Here is a 26,136-nt window from a genome sequence, read left to right as displayed (position 1 = left end):
TTTTATCTTTGCTGTTCGGATTTTTTTTTGTATTTTAAGATGCAAGTTTGTAACTGAGAATTCTATATATTTTAAGGAATAACATTTCAAACAGTAAGATTTCTAAGTTGACTGCAGGCTTTTGGGAACTTCTGGTGACCCATGACATTTGTGACCACTGTGATAAATAAGATTCAGGTTGGAAGCTACTTACTCCAACTGGAACTGTCCTCCATTAAATCAGGGAAATTATTCCTTTGAGTAGCTGTTCAGGAGTGTGGATAAGAGATTCACAATCTGTCTGACAAACCACATGCATATTTTCCAAGAGTGCTACACATTAGCTTCTGTTCAGTCAAGCAGTTGCTTTCTGTGTAGCTAAATCCTCTTCAGTTTGAAGTAAATATGATATTCTTTGCTTTCTGTCCTAAACATTACGTAGGAGTGCTGTGTGCTGTTAAATAGCTTTCATTCTCCACCCAGATGTAGCTGTATTTCAATGAGGAGTGAAATGATCCTTGTGTATCTCTTTCCTCACTTGCCATGGAGGCAGTGGGGGGGTAATGAATTGGTTGTAAAGGAGTTTGCAGAGCTCACATGGAATGCACGGCTACGGAAGTTTGAAGTTATTTACTTTCAAGATGAATAGTTCTTTAAGAGATGGGTTAAGCAGTCTGGTTAATATACAAGACATTAAGTCTCTAAAAAGTCGTTGTACATATCATTTGAAACAGCATAAACCCCTCCCTCCATCTTAAGTTTACAGCAATAATAAGCCTTGCAGATGCTTTTCCTGGGAATTAAGGACCAGCTGGGGTAAACAGACCTCAAACTATCCTCTTAGCCAGTCATTAATCTTCAGGGAAAGCCTGTGCTTTGATCATTATTGCTAAAATATGCCTAGTGCAGCCTGGTCTTACATGCCAGTAAAAGTGAAGTAGTATTTTGTCAAAACATGAATATTCTTTTGTTTGTCAAGTAGCCCTGTGTCTTGGGCTCATTTTTGATGTGTGTAAACATGCTTGTGTATATGTGCACACACAAACAGACATGAGGGCATGAGTTTCCCAGTTACATTATTCATTCTGCATTTATAGCACTCTAAATTAAGTGGGGTGTCTGAGTCACCACTGTTGTATCGATCAGCCTTTTAGTCAGCTTTGGTTCTTCTCAAAACTTGTGAAAAGTCTTGGATCAGGCATCTTTGGTTTTGAAAATTGCTAAGAAATATTTTATCCATTTCTGACCTTATGGAGGCCTACTTTAAATTATGCCAGTGCACCTCACTGAGGACCAAAAAGAATCAGGAACTGTGTGCAGCATGTTCCATCCCAGCCTGGCCTATCCTGATGTAACTAGCTGAATGAGAATTGTGTTGGTGGTGTTGGTACTCAAGGCTGACAGTTCCCAAACCAATTTTTCCTTTTATTTTTGGAAGGAACTTGTGCTGTACAGTGTATCTAGTAAATAATCCCAGGTTTCACAAGTCAGCTGTGGTACAGTATTTCTGCATACAGGTCATGGAGCTGAAAGTCCAGCAAGCAGCCTTCCTGGATTTCCAGGCTTTAATTTTCCTGAAGTGTGGCAAATACAGAACTCTGAGACTGGGGGGTTCCACGAATCACTCTGCTTCCCCAATCAGCTTGCCATGTGTTATGTGTTAGACAGTGTCTTCTGGTCAAGAACTAACAAGAAAACAACGTGTACTTCAGATATTTGCTGCTTTTTTGCAAAATAACCTGTACTAGTTTGCCATCTTAAGCCTGGATTAAGAAAGGTATTCCATGTCTGTAGAGTTAAAATGTTAAAGTTTTACTAGAGACAGCAATTCTTGGTGAATTTCTACAAACATCACTGAATTTGAGACAATATTGGTATTTCTTTAAGGAAGAAAATTTCCCTAATTTTCTTCTGTAGTTAACTCTCCATTTATTGGGGGAATGGGGGAATTACCCTTTTTGTGTGTGTGTGTTTGCTGTCAGAAGCAGAGGTTGTGTGGTGCCCTGTTGCATGAGGCATCAGGCACTGCAGTGACAAGGAAGGAGCTGTAGTGAGGTACATGGAGTTTACAACTGAATTGTATTGAATAGGTGCAGAACAAGAGCTGTTTCACAACCTGTGTCCTTTGCCCTAAAAGAGACTTTTGGATCTTTCCCGCTACCGCCAGTGTTGATTTTCTTTGTTCTGTGTCCCCTAAGGGGAATCATCAAAGTAGCAGGAGAAGGAAATCATTCTTATATCTTCTTGCCAACAGCATTTTCCCTATTTTACTATAAATGAGCACCATGGAGGAAGTGGAGAGAGGGGAAAAATAATTCTGCAGATCCTTAAACACCCTGAGCAAAATCTCAGCTGTTGCAGAGTCTGAAGCTTCTGGTTGCCTTTGAGAGCCCTGATGGACCTTCTTGCAAAAATCAGGCAGCTGGAATGAAGGCTCCTGCTGGTAGAGGGCTGAGTATAATCAATTACTGTGTGGTGCGATCAAAGTACATTGTGTACTGCATATAAAATGGGAACTTAGAATAATTTTTTCTATGTTTAAGTTGTATATTTTATGTTACAAGAATCCCCCTCTGTGATACACTGCTCTTGGCTTTAGTGGGCAAAATCCTGTTGCACTTCACTTGCTCCCCAGTGCAGTTGCCCATGCAATTTTTCATTGTTGTATGAAAAGAATATTTCAGAAAACAGCAGTCAATACAGTTGTTTGATCTTGTGTCTTGGTATGAGAATTTTTTTTTACAACCCCCTCTCCCAAAAGTACAAAGCAATAAATAGCTAGGCTTGGTGCTCTGTAAAAATAGGCTTTTGACCTCTCCATTTATTGGTATACCTTTAACCTTGCAGGTTTCTGAAAGGCTCTGCTTGGTGCTGTTTCCCTCTCTGTAAGAAGAGAAAGTACTGCTAAAGTGTGGCAGCAGTGTAGCATTGGTTTATTTTCTGAGCAGTTTTTAAACTGTTTCTCATATATTGAGAGATTCTTTAGTCGAAAAGTTGCAAATTATCTCTGTATTTCAGCTCAGGCTGGCTACTGCCCCTTTAAAAGCTTGTTTCTGCTGTGCAGTGTTAGATGTGCAGGCTACCAGTGTTTAACTAACTGTGCTGCCTCTGTAGTTACTTCAGCTACAGTAAGTAATTAAATCAAGGTGTCCAATTTAAATTCATTGCAAAATCTGTATCATTATGATGTTTAGCCCATCCCCATCATCCCCTTGAAGTTACTTTGGTTTCCTTATTAGTAGACATCCCTGGATGTCTCTGGCCTGGAAAGTCACTTGAAAATTCCTGCCTGTTTCCTGTGCTGCAGGAAAACTGCCTGCATGTTCCCCAGTCTCACAGAACCATTGCCAGCATTTTTCTTTTGCTTCCTAGCAACTGCCAATTTGGCAAAAATGAATGTGTGGGACCTGGAATTTTCTAAACTGCAAGAGATGCAGAAACAAGGGTCTGTTTGTATTGCATGGATATGTTTTATAGTACTTTCAATAGCAAAGAGGTGTCAGTGTCACCAGCCTGCCAGCATGAGAGATCAAGGAATAAATTTTCAGGGCAAAAGATATCCCTTCTCTGTAAGAAGTGTTTGTAGAACGGAGTAAAGCAGAATGGAGAAACCACGACTGGGCAGTGTGTGATACCATTTCTCTGTGTAACTAATGGTCTTCAGCCTTGGACAGTGTGCCCACACTCCAGCCAGGGGTGAGGATGCAAATTTAGCTGGGATGTATTTAGATGCAGTGTTTTCAGATACTCATGGCAAGATAATCATGGCAGTATAAAACTGCCTGCTCGCTTCAGTTTTGCAGCCCACACTCAGCTTTGTACATCTTCCATTATATTATTTTTGGTTTAAGCTTAGTCTGAGGTGTGTTGACACTCGCTGTCAACACCATGGAACACAGTGTGCACATGTGAAAAGTGTCACACCTCTGGCTCACCTCTCACTCAAGTGAAGGAAAAGCTGTGTTGTCCTTGTGGTCTTTGCCATACTTTTCACTTCTAGAAAGGGTGGTTTGTTCCTCCATCCTTACAATTGTGTGGGTTGCTGTCTCTTCATTTGATCTGGCCAATCCCAGTTGCCAAATCGCTTGTTGCTTGTTAAAAAAAGAAAAAAAAAACCAACACCAAGCACCCAAACATTTGGGATTTTGTCATCCTTATTCCTCTTCTCTACTTGCATAATCTGCAGCCATGTTTTTGCATAGCCTTTCTGATAGGAACCAGGAAGCAACTTGCTTTGCACTGAGAATTCATAACTAAATGTTCTTTTTTTAATTTTTTTTCTCTTCAAACACATTTAAATTCTAACATTTGAAGCACCTGATTATTTTTTTTCAGAGTGTTGGAAACAAGTTATCCCCTGGCTGAGATCTCGTACAAAACATTTCAGCCTGCAGCAAGCTTTTCTTTTTAATCTGGAGTTTTAGTAAACCCTCAAAAAATTGGGTTTATAATTGAAGTGACAGCACAACCCTAATTGTAGCACTGCTGGCACACCTCCATAACCAGAAGCATACATTGCTGCAATTTTGAAGAATAAAATTAATCCCTAGTATGCTAGTCAGTGGACTTTATACTTCCTGCAGTTTTCTAGATCTGCAACTATTTTGGAAAAATCTAAGAATTATAATTTGTGGCATTGAGGATGGACTAACAATCTCTACAGTTGGCATAAATCAGTGTGGTTCAATTAGAGGCAGTGATATTGTGAGGATTAGCCTGAGGTGATACAGTGGCATAATAAATTTTGAAACTGTGTGTTTGTAACGTTTAGGGAGTTTGTGTTTTCTCAGATGGAATAGCTGGGTACGTTTATGGTTTTTTTGTTTTGTGTACGATAATACTGAAAGTGGCTTGAAATTTCCAAGTCCCATTTTGTTCTAGGAAACATCTCTTCAGTAAAAAAAAAGGGGGCAGCTTCCTTAACCGCTTTTCATACACAACCTTATCTTTTCTGTGAGTTGTTGAATTGAAGAAAAATAAAAATGTTCTGTAAGAATTTGGATTGTGATCTTACATCAGACCCAAGTAGCCTGAGCTGCTGGGTGGTCCCAAGGGTGCTGAATCCTGCCAGTCAGATTTTACATTGCATAGTGACAGATAAGGGTGAGGAAAATAGACTGGTGTCATCTTCTCGTGCATGTCTCATGATACTTGTTAGCGTATGAATGTGCAATTCTTTATATAATCACCTGTAATTCTCTGTGGTGTAACACATCTAGCCTTGGGACTCCAAGTCTTCGGCAGCCACATAATTGCACATGAGATACTGCTTGTTATTGTCAGTTGTCAGGAGTGACAAGTGGAGCAGAGTATCAAAACAGTCATATCTTAACAAGTGTGTGGGGGGAAAAAAGTATTTTAAAATTGCTTATATTCAGCTCAGCAGCCAGAAGTCATGACCATGAGGGCAGCCTAGGGATCTCTGCTAATAGTTCTCAGTTAACTCAGGTCTAACCAGACTAGAGAAAATGGGCCTTTCACACGTAGCCAGGACTACTGACCTTCACCTCGGCACTTCTGTCACTTGTTAGAAACCTTTGCCACTGCCAGCAAAGCTTCTGCTGCCACTGCTTCCAGCTGGAGGAGCAAAGTGCAGGCACAACCAGGCTTGACCTCACATGAAGCAAGCACAGGTCTAACAGAGCCGGTTTTGTTTGGGCTGTACATGCACAACAGAAGGTGCCCACTGCACGATTGCTGGAATTTGCAGATCTGCATGCCATGCCTTATCCCTCCATCCTGTTTTTCTAGAGGTGTGCCAAGGCACAGTACCTTGTAAGCAGTTGGATTCCCCTTCTCCCTGTGACAGAAGGGAGACTGATGGTTGAATGTTTATAGAAGATAAATGGTGACCCTGTCTTGAAAGAGTCTCTTCTGGCCCAGAGTGAGGTCTCCTTGTGCAAAGAGAGACTTAAATTGCACATACTATTTCTTGTACTGCCTTTGTTGTATGGACTGATAAACATTTTGTCATTTAACATCTGTTAATCTAAGACACCTCACAAGTATCCTCTTAAAAGGGCACATAAATGACAATGTAAATTAATGTGCTTAGCACTTCAGGCAAACCTGCACATTTAACTGCACAATTATGAATTTAATATTTAGTATGAGTCCTGCCCCTCAGATCAAATGGCTCCGTGCTTCCACCACAGTCCGTATGGGGAGGTGTTCAGATCGTATTTGATTCTCCCTTGACGAGTAAATGGGGGAGGCACATGACAAAAATCACTGTAAACATACCAGTCTGCATCACTTCCACCAGCAGTTCTCACTGGTGTTATCTCTGACACTCAGGCTAACTTTTGTAACCATCATGCAACATCATGAGTAATAATCTGTTGTTAACACACTGTCCATCAGAAGTGTTTACTCACAGAGTGACAGCTAACACATCTGGACTACATACCATGTTTGATCTGAAATACCAGACTGGCTCTGCTGTAACAATGACAAAACCATGCCATGGTTTTGCAGTTCAAAGCATAAAATGTGAGGACTGTATGATGTCTGATTTAATTTAAAATATTTATATAAATATTGGTTATTGTAAAATATACATTAACAAATGCTGTCTAAAAGGAAGTTTGCAGTTTGTAGCAACAGACCTCTAGTAATTGCATTTTTGCAGTGTAATTGGTACTACTTCAAAGTTAAAACTATTCTTGAACTAGGTTTTCTAAATGTGCTGTTTAGTGAATGCACTGTACAGTAGCAACATAAAATGTAAAATCTATCTTACTACTTCTAGTAAAGGTCTTCTGTCAAAGCACTCTGTTTTGAAGCCGAGGTATCTCTATTGGCATCAAAGCTGTATTGATGTAAATCAGGAACTGGTTTACTGCAGAGAAGGCTTTTTGGACATGGACTCTGTCTTTTGCAGATGTAAAGGGGGATCTGTAGACAGCTCTCCCACCACCTGGGAGCCCCACACAGGGCTTCCTGTGGCCTGCAGTATTCCTGGGGGGATACTGCATCCATCCACTGCTGTGTGCCTTTCCATGGAACTTTAGGACCCAGAAGAGAAAAGCAGCTCACCCCAGCCTGCCTGAGTCCCTGCTGTAGCAGATCCAGAGCTGTTCACTTTTCCAGGGAAAACAGTAGCTGTTGTGGGCTCAGACCAAACAGAAAACATTTGCCCTCCAACCTATTAAGTGGATAAACCAAACCCAACCATTTGCCCTGATCATACCCCTCATACATGCACAGTTGCAGCTGCATTTTTCTCTGGGAAGACATTCTTTTCACTTCTAACCATAGCCTATACCTTTTCCAGTAGACTGTCATTGTATTGGCAGGATACAGGTATAATACTTGTCTGTGTATACAGACCAGAGCTTGCAATCTAATAAGGTACATATTAGAAGAAATTTTAACATTTAATAGAAAGCTCATCGTTTTGGATCAATTAATTCAATAAATTGTTAGCTAGGACATAGTGGGTTTTTTCCTTCCAAAGATATAAACCATTTATATGCTTCAAGCTGACAGTTCGTGTGACTTACCCTTATCAAAACTCACAAGCAATAGGTTTTCCTTTTAGATTCCTGGTAAAGTTTTCTCTCAAGATTCCCTTGTGTGTACCAAAAAAAATTATATAATAACCTTCCTAAATTAGATATTTATATTTTCAGAATGTAAGTGGAGGAGATGACAGCAGGGAAATAGGGATAACTGGAATGGGACAGACAGGAGTTAAGGACTTTTATCTACTTCTCTGGATCAAGTTTAGCAGGATACTGTGTAATAAGTTTTTCTGTGGGCTGTAAGAAGTCTGAGATGCATATGTTTATTGTTAAAGGTGAAGAATCAAATAGTGCTGGGTGGTTCATTTAGAATGATGCTGTAAGGCAAGATAAAGCACTCTTACATGTCACATAAAAAAAATTATTAAATAGACATTCCATGACTGGAAAAATGAGGACTAAAGGGACTTATAAGACAGGAAAAAATAATTATGCAGAGTTGTCTCCCAGTTCTTCCTTTAATGATCACCCTCCTTTATAGAGGAGCTCCACCTTTAGAAACAAATAATCACAAAACGACTGTAATTTATATAATTTTATCCCTTGAATCTACTGTACTGCTTAAGCCTAAGAGTGTCCTTTTGCTATAATTCTTTATTCTAAGACATAAGCACGTTTAGTGGGTTTTTTCCTTTGGTCTTTTACACCCCAGGGGAAGAGCCCGTTTGGGGATTTTTGTAGCACTCCGTCATTCACAAGGTGCACAGGAAAGATTAGGTTCAAGAGAAAAATTTAAAATAATTTTGTCATCTAATAGAAATTAGAGCATTACTTTTAATTACTAAATAGCAGGGAAGGTACTGCAAAATGAAGAGTGGTGTGTAGGTATTCCCTGGAAAGACCTGATTCATGTCACAGGCTGAAATGAGATCCTTGGAAAACTGGAGACCTGACTGAGCCCTTTTTTGTTCCTGAAGAGGTCTGTAGGAGTGTGATGGGATTCCCAACTGCAGTTGATTGCACTGGCAGGAGCTTTCAAGCAAGCTGACTTTTTCTTATTCTTTTTCTTATTAGTGAATAGAAAATATTTCCAGAGTGAAAGCAACGGGACTTGTGGATCCTTCTGCATCACATGAGCAGTTGCACTCTATCTAGGTTATCTGCAGGTGAATTATTTCTAGAAATTGCAGCTCTTCACTAAATTTCTGTCTTGTAGTTCTAGAACTGTGAATGACTGCATGTCTTGTACTTTCTTTGGTTTGTGCAAGGAGATACCTGTGAGAAAAGCAGAAATACAGCACTTTGACCTTGAAGTTCCTGATTCTGGATTTATGACATGAACGCAATGCACTGGCACAGCCTTTTGATGACCTCTTTACTTGCTTTCTGCAGGTTATAGTGATTAAAGTAATGGAGAAGCTGAGAGATGCTATCTTCTATTTCTCTGCACAGAAGGTACTCCTCAATTGTACTCAGTTGTTCACTTTATAAGTAGGTGGAACTATGTATGCTTTAAAGTTATAAATTTGATAAACACAGCAAAGTTAAAACTAGCCTTGAGAAAATTACTGAATTCCCTGGGCTAACAAGAGTCCTCTTGTTTATGTTTTCATATATTTCATTGGACAGTTTTTATTTTAAAGCCAGCTGTCACAACCTGATGTTTCCCAGCCTTCCCTGTTGGAACATGCGTGTGTTCTGGCATCAGTCTCCGTGGAATATCTGTTGGAACAAATGTAGTGTCAGGGCGTGCCAACTATGGCCAGTTGCATTTAGTTATAGCAGTTGCTGAATGTACCTGGAGGGTCGGCATTCAGGAGGGAGTTAAGTCAATTTTGGCATCTCTCTAATAATACTTTGACTTCAAACCTTGTACCTCATCCTAGTATGTGAGGAAAAAATGACTTTTCTATCAAAGCTGGGATAGTTTGCCTGGCTGTGGGACCAGCATAGCTGTGAGGACTCGGTTTGCAGTTGGATCATGAAGGACATTGCAAAGGCTTAAGTGAAATGCAAGTCAAACTGAAACACTGATCCCTAAGAGCACAGTAAAAGCCCCAAAACCATTAACTGCTCCCTGAATTGTCTCCTCCCACAGATTCCTTCTAGTTACAAGAGAATTTCTAAGGAAGAGGGACATTTTTATGTTGCCCACAATGCAATTTTGACATTTTGTAGGAGCAGTATGTGTATAAGAATGCAAATAATTTATTAGAAACACTAATATATTAGGAACACTAGAATATACATTAGGCCTAACTGCAGCCCTAGCATTCAAAAGTGTAGAAGGTTCCCCTAAAACAACCCACTAAATTCACAACTTCATTCATAGGAATCAATGCAATAGCATAAATGGTCCCTTCTGAAACTTGCAGTATGTTCATCTTTGCAGTTGTGACTGTTTGAAGTGAAAAAATCCAATAATCTGTACTAGACTAGTTGCACACAAATCAAGTTGTCATTAATTACACTTTGGGAGAGCATGCCCTTTTTGGAGTAAATTATTGTCAGGAAACTACAAAGCACAGCTAGATCATTGTGGAGGAATAAAAAGTCTGAAGAGTAACAGCCACTAAATCTAAAGAGTAACACGTAAATTATTTGGGAAACTAGTAGATTCCAGTCAGTGAGTTAATATGGGTTTTAAGAGAAATATTCTAATTAATTGATTCAACCTGTAACAAATGTTATGTCTACAGGTAGGATAGATAAGAAATATTAAGAAAAGGAAATATTTCCTTTCACAAATGTAGGTAGGCTGTTCCTGACAACTCCCACTGACCTCATGTTGAGATTCAATGAAATAGTGGATCACAGTTAATTTTGGGATCTGTCTGGTGCTGGGAACAATATGGAGCAAATACACCTCAGGATGGTTCTGCTGAGTGTTGTTTGAATACTGTCTGACATTCCTGGGAAGCACAAGTGTTGCTCCATCTTCTGTCTACTTTCATAGTTCTAGTGGGATGAAAAATGAGACATATTTATATCTGATTGTAACACTCCTTTAGGGGTGTAAGGAAGGAGCAGGAATTAGTTTGTGTCCTCTGAAGAGTGGACACACTCTGAAGGCTGTAAAATCTAACCAGTCCATTAATGTGACAGAAAGGGCTTGAAAAAGTCCCTGTTGTTTATTTTTCTTCAGTTCCAAATGATAAAGAAAAGCCATCTCAACCTAAGCAGGTTGAATACGCTGAATCATGACCATTGTCAAACCACTGCAAGGGAAAAAAGCTGAAGCTTCAAAGCAAACCCTGGAATTGCAAGCTGCAGGCACCAACCTATAATCCAAAGATGCCAAATCTACTTTATGTTCTGGCGTGTAGAAGGACCACTTACAGCAAAGTTACAAAATTCTGCACAGTTACACACAGATAAAATCTAAATTTGAATACCAGTATACTGCTCCTTGATATTTGGCACTGCCTGAACCAGTTTGGGGCTGATTTGCTTTGGGGAAGTGGCATAGCTACCCTTGCATAGTTTTGTCCTGGCTTAAACCCTGGGAGGAAGACTCAATGCAAATGTGACTTTACTGCTTCCAGGCTTCAACTGGTACCTGCAGAGAGGTCTGCAGAGCTCTGTGAAATCGTAGGGTGTGAGTCAGCACTCTGCCCATGCACTGCTGTGCAGGTTTGACATGAGCCAACATTCATGGGGAGTCCGTGGGCCAGGAGATACTTTACAGGAGTAAGCCCACCAGCTGTTTGCTTGGCACTCAAGCTCTAATTCCATCCTCAGAAGTATTATTGCTACTTAAGTGCATACCTCCATGATACACCTTTTGTGAGAGGAGGTTACTCATTAAAGAAAAAGTTCTGCAGGGTCAAGCCCAAAGGAAAATGTGTGGTCACACTGAATGTAAGCTGTTAAGGTGTGTAGGTATTACACTGAAGTTGTATTGAATAAGGTGCTCCACACAGGGAAAGCTCTGGAAAACAGAGCACTAAGAGAGGTTCCAACACTGGCAGCAGCCAAGGCTAGTTTTCAGTCTTTAACCTCTTTCTAAATAGTTATTCTACTGCAATGTAGAAATGGTGTTTGACATCCACAACTAGGACAGGCCCTTAAAAATATTTATTTAGGATAATTCGCAGCCATCTGAAATAATTCTGAACTTGTGTACACACATCAGCATGTTTTCATTGGGATGTGAGAGGGCCAAGTTTTAGAAATTTTTGGGGTTTTTTTCTGATAGATGGAGAGAGATTTTTCACAGTGCAAAGCCAGAGGATTTCAGTGATGGATATAACACACACAGTGCTACAGAATGGCTTACTCCAAAGAAGTAGGAAATGACAGCCATGTTATTTTTTCATATTACTATATGTGCGTTCCGTATAAAAATAATATAATGAGACTGATGGGAAAGTGGAATACTTTGTCAAATAGTGTTTAGATTTCTGTTGGCAGCCATGTATTTTCCCAACTTCAAATGACAATGTTTTTGTCCAAAGAGAAGTCTTTAATTTTCAATCTGATCTGAGTGATTTGCATACAAAGGATCTATGGCCAAAACCCCACTTAAATGTTGGTATTTTTATTGGTTTAAAAAGACTTGCGTCTGCACCCTTCATTTCAGAAGATCAACATCTCTCTCAAGATCTGTAGATAGATAGCAATTACAGAAAGCAGTTCGCCCACACATACAGTGGCTTAACTCTTTAATAACAGTTATTTTTGCAAAAAAAGCATGAACTTACCTCAATCAATACACTTCTGTTGTTCTGCAGAATTTCTTATTTCCTTCAGGGACGTGAGCTGGTAGCAGGGTCACAGCAGTACAACTGTTGTGTTCACTCATGTCCACACGCTTGGACCTGATGATCCTTGTGGGTCCCCTCCATCTCCACAGGTTCTGTGATTCTGTGACTTGGGGTAAAGCCCAAAGAGCTCGTAGTTTATTCTTTCCATATTAGTCCCAAAAAAAGAAATGAGCAGTGAATACTTTACAGCATGTAGTGCAGAAAAATGATGAATATCTTATGAATGAAGACTTAATTTAATGTTACCCTTGCTGATACTGAGGCAGCCTATGGTTTTGTATGAATATGTACAGGTTTATATTTTTTTATATGGTTCTATATCGTTTATATGAGGCAGCATATATGGTTTTATATAAACAATGAAAACAAATGCTGTCATGTGAGCTTTCAATGGTATTTAGGTAGTGCAAAGCCATGTTTTATCCTAGACTATAAGAAAACTCAACTTGATACCTGCTATGTCTTTGTATTCTGGTGTTTCACTGATATCTTTTCCTTCCTTTGCTGTTTACGCTTCTGGGATGTTGGACGAGTATTGATACTGTTATTTTGACTCCTGCAGAATCCAGTCTTGCTGTGGCTGTCAAAGACAAAACCTTCAAGCACCACAGGGGATGTGTTGGGGACCCTTCACTTCCTTTCCTCTATTAGCCTCTAGTTACTCTTCCATAGGAGCCACAGCACATCGTTTATTCCTCCAAGGAGCAAAAGTTTTTTGGATAGGGAAAGTAGCATTCAGCAATTCTTTCACTAAAGACTTGAGGGAAGGAGTTGTGAAAAATCATAGTTAAGTTTGTCTTGCTCATTTTCTCTTGAAACATTTAACTGTTCTCTCCTATTTTATTTTTTTTCCCTCATTAATGCTCCAACACCAGAATCAAAGAATTTGCCCTGAAACCATTCCCAAACATGCTTTGGTGAAGGAGGAAAAGCCTCTGAAGCTGTGGAAATGTCAGATGGGTGCTATTGAGGTGAAAGGGCAAATTTGCTAATGGAGACTGTGGATGATGCAAAGTATTGTATAGCTGACATGCAAAAGGTATTTGGTATAAGGGCAGTTGCCAGAAATCTTTTTTGGCCCAGTATAACTCACAGGTGAGCAGAGCAATGGAAAAATCAGGAGAGAGCTGAAAAAAAAGAAACCCAAACCCCAACCCAATTAATTAAAAATCTTTTCTATCAACATAATTTAAAACATTCTTCACTATCTGGATGGGAGCAACACAGGAGGCACAAGTGTATGTGTGTATTTGTGTGTGTGTACTTACCTTAACACGTTTGTGCTTTTTACTTCTGTTCCTGGCACTGCCATCTGTGTCAGGTATCTCTGTTGCCTTTCATCCTGTACTTACATAGACTTTGGTCTTGTGACCTTCTTTTCATGGTGTTTACATCTGATTCCTAGTGCAGTTACTGGCTTAGTCCTGATCTAGGGCTATGGAAAGCCCCATTCTCGAGCAATGGTAATAGTCAAGGCTTAGAAATGGAGAAACAGAGGGGGCACATGAGATGGAGAGTGGATGTTTTCCCCTCTTAAGCTGGCATGGGTTTTCTTAACTCTGGTCTGTGGTGGTTCCTAAAAGAGTTAACTTTTAAATGACCAGCTATCATTTTTTCTGAAGTGGATTGCAGGATGGACTTTTCGTTAGGCAGAAGAACCCTGCTTGTTGTTTGAACTTGAATATTGTTTGAAGTCGCCTTTTTTTTTTTTTTTTTTGGCCTCTTGGGCATAAGTGGAGCAGGTGTGTGTTTGCCACAGGCCACAGCTCGGGAAAGCTATGTCAAAGCACAATGAGGTCATTGTGAAACATCAGTGTTCTTCCAGAGACCTGGCTATTACAGGCAGGAATACTTAAGAAAGCGCAGTGGACTGGATTGCAGGTGATAGACAGAAAAGACTTCAAGAAAAATCTTTGTCTGCCTAATTGTGTTTGCCCAGTGAGAACTACATCTTATCACCTACCTCTGAACAAGCTATTTGAAACAACTGCTGTTAACAGTGAAGTGGGTTTGCACAGGTCCAGTGTTGGGTTGATCTTTGAGTGCTGAGGAGATCTGGTTTCTTTAAACAAATTGTTCTGCATGTGAACAAGGTGAATATTTTCGTTGTAAAGTGTTGCTTTGACTTTGAGTGTGTCGGGAAATACTGTATCCATTAAATGATTATTAAATAGAAAGGAGGGAGGAGTTCCCAGGCATTATGGAGCCAGCTCCTACTGCTGGACTCTAAGCTGACACCGACAGCACTTTGCTAGGAGTGAAAGAATATGTTGTACAACTCACTGGCTCTACCAAGTACGTAGTGGTACTTTGCAAATAAACTTTCTATCAAGGTATTTTTGGACTTCTGCCTCAAACCAAGCGGATAAGGAGCATTTATGGCTCTAGCAATAAAATTCTGCAGATGTTCTTTTTTGTATGTGCAGTACTAAAAAGGAAAGCTGTGCTATGCTTTTATCAGATCAACTTGAAATCAGTACAAGTGTAGCTTAGGGTTGGGATTTATGCTTTTGCAGCAACATACCTTTTTACTCTAAGAAGCCTTTCAGTGTTTGTGCTTGAAGTCCCACACTTAAGGCCCCCAAAGTGACAACAATATGGTTTTCTTTGTGAGATTTGAATGTCTGGATTAGGTCACTTCACTCTTTTATAGCTTTAACCAGCTTCAACTTGTACTGTGGTGACACACATCTGCTGACTCGATGGATCAGTGCATTAAGCTTCAGGCTGACTGGTGGGCCATGCTTGAAAGACTTTTGGCATGTGCTGGTGCCTGCATTTTTCACCCTTGACTGAAAGCATATGCTTCATACAATTGAGACAGTGTTAGCATGTGGGTCTCAGGCAGCCTCCTACACATCTGGCAGAGCCTGGCCCTCCTTCCAGGTGAATCATCTCTCCTGGGAGGGTGGCTTGCAGCACTGTGGCATCTGCAGAGTGGCAGGAAGTGTCTGAATTCATCTGAGAGTGATTTTTATCTTCACATGCTTTTCCAATTTCATCAGGCCCCTCATGCTACATTCCAAGTGACATGATTAAACCTGCCAAAGACAAAGGGAGGCTGATTGATAAAAATTATCTCTGACCCTTCACAATCTGCCATAGCTTAAGATAGTAGTAATAATAGTAGTAATGATGGAATGAAATAAGTGTTATGCGAAGGAAGTTATTATTGTTTGAATAATATTCTGTAAAACAGGATTACTTCCTTGCTTTTTGTTTCCATTTTATCACCCAAATTAACTTGTCATCAGCATAATAGAAGAATGCACTGCAAAGGATTATAAACTTTACATTGACTTTAAGTGGCACTTTACTGTGATTTCTATTGTCTTGATTTTATTTTAGCATGTAAGTTTGAGGGCACAATAAAGATGCAGACCAACAGCAAAGGATCAGTTTTCACAATGGAGGTCAGACATTTAGGCAGAGGTGTTTTTTAACAAGGAGTGTATGGATTTTTTGTTTCTCAACATGAAAAGAAAATCCTTAAAGGAAGGTTATAAACATAACTGGCAAATAGAATATTTTATAAGCACGGTACATAAAAATATTTTTATTCTTTAGTCTGCTGCACTAGTCCAGGCACTTGGGTTATATTTCCTCCCAGCCAAGCATCTGGACTGATACAGATGATCTGCAAGAAAGGAGATTAACTCTTTGCACCCTGAGATGTGTGACAGATCTGTTGCATTTGCTGCCATTTCAGTAATGCCAGCGACAAAAGTTCTGACAGAAATATAGTCAGTCTCCTGCCCTTTTTAGAATCTACCCTTGATTTTGCCGAAGGCAAATGAAAAATCCTCAGGCTGTAAAGCATATGGATATTTTGAAGTACAAAAACTAGCACACTTGTGTAAGTCACAGTGGAAAGACAACTGTGCAAACTTAGTTCCTGGTTACTGTGGTGTTAATGACGAGTAATTCTGTTGATTTCATTTCAGTTATTCTGAATTAATGCATCGAGTGAGGGCAGAATCTGACCCACCCGTCTTTGATGTGTGCTCTGCTCTGTCAGGAGCTGCGAGGTTCTTTTGAACAGATGCCTGTATTCTGCTGATATGCAGGGTCATTAAAAAGATCAAGATGACCAAGCCTGAGACATTTGGATAGCTGCAGACAGCTGTGCTTTGCCTCTGCAGTCTGCACCGAGTGGATTCTCTGAGTTTTCCCTCTGAGGTTAGTTGTGTGTGGGAGCACTTTGCATACTGACCATGGCCAAGCCCCAGCCCGATGGCTGGATGTACAAACCTGGGCAAAGGCTACAAATTACGGCTCTTTCTGAGAAAGCAGTAGGTTCCCATGTGTCATGTAGAAGGAAATCCATTCAGGGCTTTTGCTAGGCAGGCTATGAGAAAGTTGCAGGGCTTTTCCCAGAGAGACAAGGCAGCAAATAAATAGTTGCTGAGTGTGTTGTTTCTGTATTTAACAAAGGTTTGGTGTTTAGTGTTCTCTAAGTACAGGACTTTGCAGTTTGCTGCTACCACAGCAAAGCAGCTGGTCACCAAGTAGCTGAGTCAATGTTAGATAGCCTGCAAGGCTTCCTTCCAGATATTTTTATGGAGGAGTTAAAATTGCACAGGATACTAAGATATCCTCAAGTGATTGCAATGAATACCAGCTATCAACGTAATCAGGAAATAATACTTCAAATCTTGCCAGCTTGCTAACAAGAAACTTCTTCAGTGCTTTGGCAAAGACAGTCATACCTTACTAAGAACCAAATGTTTAATTCTATCTGTTCAGTGTTGTTTTAATGCCTTTTTATCTCCTTACTGCTGTTATAGGTACCTGAATTCAGTGTATGTTTTGGTGGATTGCAGCAGTGTGCATTTGTTAATTTTGTGATTTTTTTTTTCATTTAAAGCCTATTGGAGATAAAAAGTGAATGACATTATTGCTTATATACAAACACATATATAAGCAGAATAGCATCATCTAACATAGTAAATATGGGGTTTGTTCCTCAATGCAAATGAAGTTCTTCAGCTAAATGTAGCTCAAAATATCGAATACTTGAAATGAGAACAGAATAAAGTTGTACTTCACTGTTTGGAGAGTGAAGCACAATCTGCATGTTTTTTTAAGAAGTCATTACACACTTGGGATCTTTCCCAAACATATTCCTGATTCATGAAATCTGTTGGTGAAGGCTGTAGAATGGAGCTCTGAAGAGCAGGGCTAGATGCAGCCATCATTCAGATGTGGGCTGGCAGAGCTACGTAGCTGTGACTTTTCCACAAGAGCCAAGACACAGGCAGTGCCTTCAGCAGTGCTGTGGGTGGGAGGAAAGGCTGGTGCACTTTCCCCCAGCAAATCCATTCCAGCTGAAGAGGAAAAGCCCAGCGATGAAACTGGGCCACATTTAAAGCGCTGTGGTAGAATCCTGTGATGGGGCAGCTAAATAGGCCGTCATTTGGACCTGCCTGGTTTTCTGGAAGAAAAGGAGAAGGACAAAGTTGGCTGACATTTGATCCTTCTCTTGGGAAGCCTCTTTCATTAAGTAGCTGCTGATAGGAAGTGTCATTCAGCAGTTATAAAGTCTGACAGTTGCAGATAGGTCTCTGGAAAGGCTGTAGACCAGACTGAGCCGAGGAGGGGATGCAGGTGCAGGCGTGCTGAGGCAAAGCCCTAAAGGACAGTACTCCTCAGTCAGACCCATGTGCCACTTGCCTGTCTTGTCCACTCTGCAGCCAGGCAGGTAAAACTGTTTGATCTTTAGAAATGTCGCAGTAACTTGCATTTATGGCAATCTGTGAATGTAGTAGTCATTGCCTTTTTCCCCCCCACCAGTTAAGGTGCAGGGGATTTTTTTTTAATGAATCTGTATGTCTTCCTAGTCACCATTTAGCAGCTTGTCTAAGAATGTAAAGACGTACAAGCACCAGGCTTCTTACGTTCAGCACTAATTCTCTTTCAAGATAACTGTATTAAGGCATAAAGATGTACTCCATTGTGGCAGAATTGTCCCTTACCTGTCAGTAAAAGAAGTAGGGCTGCAAGGTTTGCTCCTGAAAACAAATACAGTAAGAGTTGTTCCAGAATTCCTGTTTGCGCTGTTCCCAACCCTGCCTCCATTTCTTTGGTCTTATGCTCACACTTGGAATCTCTGTTATTCAACAGGGTTTTCCTTCTTTTCTTCTATGCTTTAAGATTGCCAAGATGAGGTATTTTAGATCAGGAAATTATATATACAGTTGTTCATATTTACTCATGTTCCTAAATGTGGATGTACAACACTACAGCCTATTAACAATGTAGATATCCTTCTTTTTCCTACTTAGTTGCACGGGTTGAGAGATGAGTGTTTGTGAAGTGACACTGCATGTGTAATTGTGAGGTAATGGAGCAAAATGTAATGTTCTTGCTGTATTTCTTGGCACTTATATTTAATTCTAACCATAACAATGAATTGATTAATTCAATTTGCTAAGTGCAGGGACTGAACTAAAACTTACGCCCCCATAACTCTTGAGTGCCTTTGCCACTAGGCAACAGTCTTTTTCCAGCTTGTGTTCTCCTTGTCTGGTAAAAAGGTCTGACAAATAGGTGCTGGGTGTGTGTGTGCATGCATGCACATGTGCATGTGTTTATTTTACTCTCATTTAGAGCCATTAAGAACTTGATCCCATAAGGTTCTGAGCATTTTTATTTCCTGACAGCTTTTCAGGGGGAATACCTTGTAGAAGGCATTCGGCCTTGATGATAACATCCATGGCAGAAGGAAAAAAGTGTGGAGGGATGAGAGTAGGAGGGAAGATGGGAGACAGTGAGTGAGGACTGTGACCAAAAGCACTGAATCCACCATTCTTGTATCTGTCTGCCCAGTGTGTTTGCTGCCATGAGATTCATGGCAGGAGACAGGACTTTCATCAGGTTAATAGGTGTGCATGGGTTTTATCTGCCACTGCCCTCTACTGAATAGAATATGAGACGTGATTTTTCAGCTATCTGTTTGTAATAATTTCAGTCTTGAGGTACCTGAGACTCCATTAGCTCAGACAGTAGAGGTCACTTACTTCTGAACATGTTTCATTTTGTGCAGGAAGTGATATACAGTCTTCTGTCATCTGATGCAAAGGCTCGGAGAAAACACTCCTACTAATGTTAAAATTGCAACACAGTTTAAATTCCTTATATTCAGTGCTTCTAGAATTAATAGTTCTCAAGTCAATGCATGAAATGTATGCTTAGATCTAGAAAATGTATGATTGTCCCCAACTCTTGGTACATAAAAAACCCAAAACAAATCACTAGGCAGCCTGTAAGTAGAACAAAATTTAATTTTCATGTGATCTTCCTTTAATAAATTAAGGAGACAAGCAGTTGTAGCTTTTAATTTCTTTCCTTTAGATAATTCATTGTAAAAAATTGTATTATTGTTGGGTTTTTAGCCTCTGACATGGAACAAAATAGTGACTGAAGCTAGATGTAGTCCAGGTTTCTCTCAATTACTGGGAAAAAAACTCTTTTGGGCTGTCTAACTATTTCATCAGCTTTCCCTTTAACTAAAGCAAGGGACACAGTTTCGTGGTGAAACAACAGAAAGCAGTAAGAGAGCTTAACAGGGCCCTCCAGGTAACATGAAAGAGTGCCTCAGTCATCCTCTGTCTTGTTACTCTAAACACCAACTGCATTGTCTCGAGTCGTTTTCCCTTGCGGGAACACTTAGCCTTACCAAACACAGCTCAGCCTTACAGGTACATTCCCACCAATTAAAGAGGAGGGGTTCCTCACAAGTGCTGCCAATGCACCCACCTCGCTTGAGCGAACATTGCCAAGTACAACAAACAGTGCCAAAGCGTGTGGTGGTTTTGGGCTCCGCTCCAACGGGGACCAAGATGAGACACTCAGTCACAACTTAGCCTTTACATAAAGCCAAATCTTTGTGTATTCCTCTGGATTATACTTGGAGCCGTCCTGTAATGCAGTGGTGTACCTGGGCGGCTGCTGGCCTCGTCTGCTGTCAGAGCTCCAGCCTGGGAGAGACTGGGCAGTGGTGCATGCTTTGGGTTGAGGCTTAGTTTGGGGGTTACCAGTTAGGTTGGCAAGTCTGGTTTGTGGCAATCAAAATTGAGATTCTCCCAAGATTTTCAGCTGTGAAGTGTACGAATTTGGGGCCTTGCAAAACACCAGCCTCCCAGAAGACAGAAAATAGGTACCTTCCAGTCTTGGATCTAACAAAGTACTGAACCCAGAGGGTGGGGTTTGGATGAAGGTTCAGATCTGTATTCCCTATTTAGTTTCAGCATTGTGGTTTTGGACCATCAGTAGTGGTAACATACAAATGATTTTTCACTCTAAAGAGTACAGTAAAATGCTATTATACTTGTTAATCTTCTTTTTTATATCTTGCCAAGTGAGGACTGCTACACTGCAGCAATACAGCTGGCACAGTGGAGGTGCCTGTGTTTTTGCCACTCTTTGTTCATGGTGGAATGAGGACAGTTTTCTGTACACAGTATTCTACCCTCCCCTTAAAACATCTGAGTCACACAGCTGTTTCCCAGTTAAATCACAGGCTCAATCTGACTGTACATTAAGTTGTGTTATGCAACACAGACCGGCAAACTTGTCCACTGATACAGAAAAATCTGAAGGTGGACAAAATCCCATCCCTGCTAAAGGTTTATACTCCTCTTTGTGTCAGGACACTTCCACTATAAGCTCACTCTGCCTTGGCTTGCTGAGAGGTTTGGTCACCATTACTCCTCATTGCAGCAGGCTCTGCCAAACACTGCTGTGAAATCTGCTTAACCTCTGTTACAGAGCCCAGCGTAGAAGATGCTCCCACGTGCACCAGGGCACCTCGGGGTGTCACAGCTGTGAACCTGCCCTGGCCAGGCTGCTCTCTTTTAGTGCTGCTGCTGCATTTAGACCCCCAACAGAGAGGAAGGTGGTGGGTGCTTTCCACTGCCGCAGCCTCTCCCTGCTTTGCTGGCAGAGGCCGCGTGTCCTGGTTTACATTGGCAGAAGCCAGCATAGCTCAGGGATGAATTTAGCCCTTGGCACTCCTTGGAGAGCTGACTCAGATGACTGCACATGAAAACTACAAGCTGGTCTCTTATTTAATTCTCCCGAATGTTCAGTATTTTATTTTATTATTTTAATTTTTACTTCTTGTAAAGCTGTTTTTGTGTTTAGTGGGAAAGCTTTACTGTTGGATTCCTTGGGATGTCATGGAGTTATTACAAGAATAGATTAGTAATAGTTCTCACCTGTACAGCACCTTACGCCGAAGGATCTCAACTTCTTCACAAAAAATAAATTCAACCTTATGGGTGGGCCAATTGATAGATAACATTGTTTATCTTGAATATGAGAAGAAAGTATGGAAATTTTAGGTGATGTGCTCAAAAGTGCATGGCAGATGAATTTCAGAACTAGGATAGAAGATAAATACCACAGTTCCTTCCTCTGAAATCTGTGGGCAAAAGGATGTCCTCTAGAGCCAGGATTTCTTTTCTTCTGCCAGCACCTTCTGTGGATCACATTAAGACCTAACTAGATCAGTTTGTGCCTTGGACATCTTTGAAATTTATTGATTACCTCCAAATTTCAGCTCATATTTTCAATTGAGCATCTTTCTGGTCTTTGCTTTGAGGAGAGGAAGCTTGAAAATGTGGCCAGAGTATAGATTTGGAAGGTGTAGTAGTCTCCATAGCAGTGATTCCTAGGCAGTAGCTCTGGGAACGTACCTGCACTGCTCAGCGAACTACTGGTAATGTCCAGTGCTGCTGGGAGCCTGATCCACAAAATTTTGCAGTGGGAGGAAGTTATCAGAGTTCAGCCAGTCTGTCTGAACAGACGCAGGGTATCTGCTGTGTGTGGTAGTTGAGGGTCTCAGACAGGAGAAAGGAACCCCCGCTTTCAAATCTTCAGCTAGAAGGGAATCTTCAGTTAAGTATAAGCTTGGGGAGACTTGTGCTGTCCCAAGTAGGTGACAGGGTCACATTGTATGCATGTTTTGTCATTTGGGAGGGTTACATATTACATGTTAGGAGGTGTCTTTTTAGCAGCCAAACATTATTGGTGCCTGGGTCTTCAGAGAAGCGAAGACTCCTGCACTGTTTCTGCTCACTTGCAGTTTTGCAGCACGTAGCACATTCCTTAGATTTTGAGGCAGAAAAACTGGAGTTTGTCTTTCATACTGTGTGAGTACTTTGGCCTTGGAGCTCTAGACAAAGACAGGAGGAAATACAGTAGGGATTTGCTTCAGAAATAAAATTCCACTGCCCTTGATGCCATTCCCTACGAAGCTGCTTCCTGCCAATTTGACGCACAATTTGTATCGGAAACAGAATTGGTCAGGGCAAGTTTGTGACTGTAGCTGGCATTTCTGTCATGCCTCATGCTGAATGCACAGCCTCTCCCTGCATCCTGGGTGTCTGAACACATTAGGAACATTGTGGGGAGGAGGGCCTTGGCAGTGAGTGCCAGAGGAGCAGAGCCAGGGGGCAGACAACTGCACAGCCTCAGCGAGCGGAGTCCGCTGTCACTCCCCTTGGGTGATCAGAAAACTTGGAGGACAGTGAAACTCTGATGGAAATGTCTGGAGACACCATTTGCTTATATGATCTAGGAGCAAAATCTAGCTATTAATGTGCGATTTCTGTAAAGCTATAAAAGATTTTTTTACTAAATTGGTCTTGCATGCAACATGCAAACATACCAACTTTTTAAAAAATCTTAACGAGGAAACTGAAATCTCTGGATTAGTTTGCAGTGCAGGGACTGTATTAATTGTTCTAATAACATTTGACTGAAGAATTACCCTACTACTTAGTAGTGCTGGGGTTTGTTTCTTAATCCAATCACCTCATGACTGCTCTCTAAGCTTTCCCCTTTCTTTTCTATTCTTAACATGCAATTAAAGGGAAAGTCCCCTGTATTATTACTGCAAATAACATGAAAGTGAGCAAATGCCACTGCTTTGCTCACTCCTATAAGTTAAACGGTATTTCTCTGATAATTTAAGTGACTTCATTGGACTTAATGACAGCACATGATTTGTCCCCTTACTAGTAGAAAAAGTAGATGTTAAGTAATGACTAGATCAGATTGTGTTTGGTACAAAGGCAGAGCTTGCTCTTGCTTTAAAGAGCCATGCAGGTCTCTTACTGCATCAACTGAAGAAGACACAAACAGGTATGGGGAAGCTGCTAAACTACAGAAAACTGTCCTTTCTGGAAGTTCCCAGCTTTCTTCCACAATTATTTCTCAGTGTTAAATATAATATAAAAGTTCAAATTAATTGGAAAAAAATTATTTAATTCAAGCCAAATGATTAATTCCAGCTTTTCAGTGAAACTGTCTAATGCCATGCTACTGAAACATTCAGTTTTGACTAAGTTTCACTAAAACTCTTCCAATTTAGAAAGTTTTTGACACTTCTGTGAGCTGCTTTAGAAACTTATTAAATACTATGACTGAGTTCTATTGCTCATGAAGTTTGAACAAATGACAGTAGCTGGATCCTGGGCAGGCCGTGCTGCCAAACTGCATAAATGTCTTCTGAGCCCAATAAGCCATGACTTGGATCTCAGTGGGCTTTGGAGCAGCCTCTTTACATGTGTTAATTCAGGGCAGCAATGCCTTTGCAAACCTCTGAGTGGGATTCTTTAAAAATGGTTGTACACTATGAAGCTGGCCAGATGCTCTGAATTTTGTGATGAGGGTAAATATCCAGTAGGAATTAAGGTGGACTAGTCAAACTACCTTTATATACTTGCCAAGCTTTCAAAAGTGAAAGGCCGCCACTGAGCCACAAGACCCTTACCATAAGCAGCATCATGCTACTGTGACTGTTATTTAAATAATTGCAGTGAGGGGTATCTCTTAATAATCATATTACTAGTGCAGAGTTGCCTAATGGCTTCACAGGCAAATAGATAATTAAGCCATTTAACACTGTAGAACTGAAAATTGTGTCCCCAGTGAACTTCCAGGTTGTCTGTCTCCTTAATGGACTGTGAAAGCCAAACCTGGGTCTGAATCACAATGTGAAGTAGAAGGAACCATTGGAGAATATGGATTTAGATTTTGCAGCTTGAGCCATTCTTCTGATTAGTCAGGTTATTCTGAGTTATCTACTTTGTAAACATGCATGTAGATGTTTACACCAGAACAACAAAATTTATCAAGTCTTGAACTATGAAGGGGCTTCTGTATATATAGTGTTTTTTATTTTCCCTCTTATGAGAGAATAATATGGAGTTCAGCTGGAAGATTCTGTGAGAGAGGGGACTCTAGTCCTACTTTTGGATTTATGGGCAGAAGATTTCTAATACTGCAGAATCTTTGGAGCACTTGTGTTAGGTGCATTTGTATTCAGAGAGAGGGCAAAAGTTATATTGTGAAACTGGCCCATTTCCTCACTGGAAGGAACAGGGAGAGGAACATCTGTGTGTGTGACACTTAGAATGGGAAGAGGTGGAGACTTTAGTGAGGTCTCCAGTATTCCTTGGAACTTGAGTCATATATGATACTTCTTTTCTGTTGAAAATTTGAAGAACACAAACAGCCTAAGTCTCAGATGGCAAGACTTGCAGTAGTAGGGTTTTTATAAAGAAAACAAGAAGCCACAGATTCGGTCAGTAAATGCCATGTCATTGGAACACATCTTATTTGATGTACACTTCTGTTCTAGTGTATGCATGCATCTTTTTCTGTAGGCTAAAACTAAGCATTTTGATAGAGAGCTCTAGCAGACCACAGTGTTTGTAAGATTAGAAGATGAGGTCATCAGGCCACAGGGTGTCTTCGGTTTCATCCTCTGAAAATAGGTGAACATATTAAAAAGCTTATGGGAGAGTTTTTATGAGTAAATTTGACTTCTATAACAAGACTCTTATTTCTTGTCACCTGTCTGTTTTTATTAGATTTTTCAGTTTTCAAATAACGTTTTAAAAAAAAAAAAAAAAAAGAAAAGCCTCTGAAGAGGACCCTTGCCTGTAGCAGGAAGTATAAGCTCCCTGTTTCTCTCTTTCTCTCTCTCTCATTATATGCTGGCATGAACACTCTGACATTGCTAATTGCCTCCACATTACACTGGCTGAATTCCAACAGTAGTGGCATAAAAATTAATGAACAAGACCGAGCTCACACATAAGGAACATATGGTGCAATAGCGGTCAATTGCATTCGAGTTTAAAATGATGTCTTGAGAGAGTCATGATCAAAGCACTTTCACAAAATGGAAAGGGCCAGATTCTCCTTGCACTACATATCTATGGTGCCTCACTGTCCTCAGTGAGAGTGCAAATGTGAAGGAAGGAGATTCCCCAAGCTGTAAATAGAGAATGCCAGAAAAGCTGTTTTGTTTTCAAATGCAATAGGAATTTCCTCCACGTTCTTATTGTGAAAACTAGTATGAGTTAATCTTCTGCTGTGAAGCAAGGCTAGGGAAAAATGTTCTTAGAAATGGAGAGAATTCTTCAAAGATTTTATCACTGTCTCTGCTAACAGTGCCTTCACAGAGCAAGCTATGCAGTTTACAGAAAGGTGACACACAGTTATTTCCCATTATCCTAAAATGTGCAATTTAAAGTTAACACAAGTTACTTTTATCTGTGTATATGCTTCACGCAAAATCCAGATTTCAGAGCAATTAAGATAGTGTTAATACGAGGTACTCTCAAGATTCTTTCAAGTTGAAAGCTTGCTTAAGATTAATGTTAAAATTCAGTTTTTATTCTCTTGCCAAAGTACATGCTAGGTAACCTCTTGTTAACATTAATGGGAGTTAAATATTTGCACTCAGAGGAAAATAGACCCCAGATATGATACAAACTGTGCTTATATTACATAATATAAATAAACATTGCTTGTTTAATAACTTTTACTGCCTTATTATGGAACAAAGTGTTACAATACTATTGCAAGGTCTTATATAAATTATTGATTTTTATTATGCTGGTGATTTC

The 26,136-nt window shown here is 40.3% G+C and overlaps 1 protein-coding gene across 2 annotated transcripts in view; it reads left to right on the top strand.

The window, feature by feature from the left end:
* The window catches only part of BNC1 (basonuclin zinc finger protein 1), a 75,345-nt gene that overhangs the window by 8,674 nt on the left and 40,535 nt on the right, over positions 1–26,136 (top strand). Inside the window, exon 1 of one of the 2 annotated variants that reach the window (XM_064668903.1) lies at positions 8,820–8,900. The exons of the other annotated variant lie outside the window; for it this stretch is intronic. Within the exon in view, the coding sequence (XP_064524973.1) occupies positions 8,856–8,900 (45 nt within the window). The 5' untranslated portion in view covers positions 8,820–8,855. Of the gene's footprint in view, positions 1–8,819; positions 8,901–26,136 lie in introns of those variants that run through there. 2 annotated transcript variants of the gene reach the window in all.

Source organism: Pseudopipra pipra, chromosome 12 (genome assembly GCF_036250125.1).
Source record: "Pseudopipra pipra isolate bDixPip1 chromosome 12, bDixPip1.hap1, whole genome shotgun sequence".
In the NCBI taxonomy this organism is placed as follows: domain Eukaryota; kingdom Metazoa; phylum Chordata; class Aves; order Passeriformes; family Pipridae; genus Pseudopipra; species Pseudopipra pipra.
The sequence above is the reverse complement of the archived record's forward strand: the minus strand, read 5'-3'. Positions and strand labels throughout refer to the sequence as shown.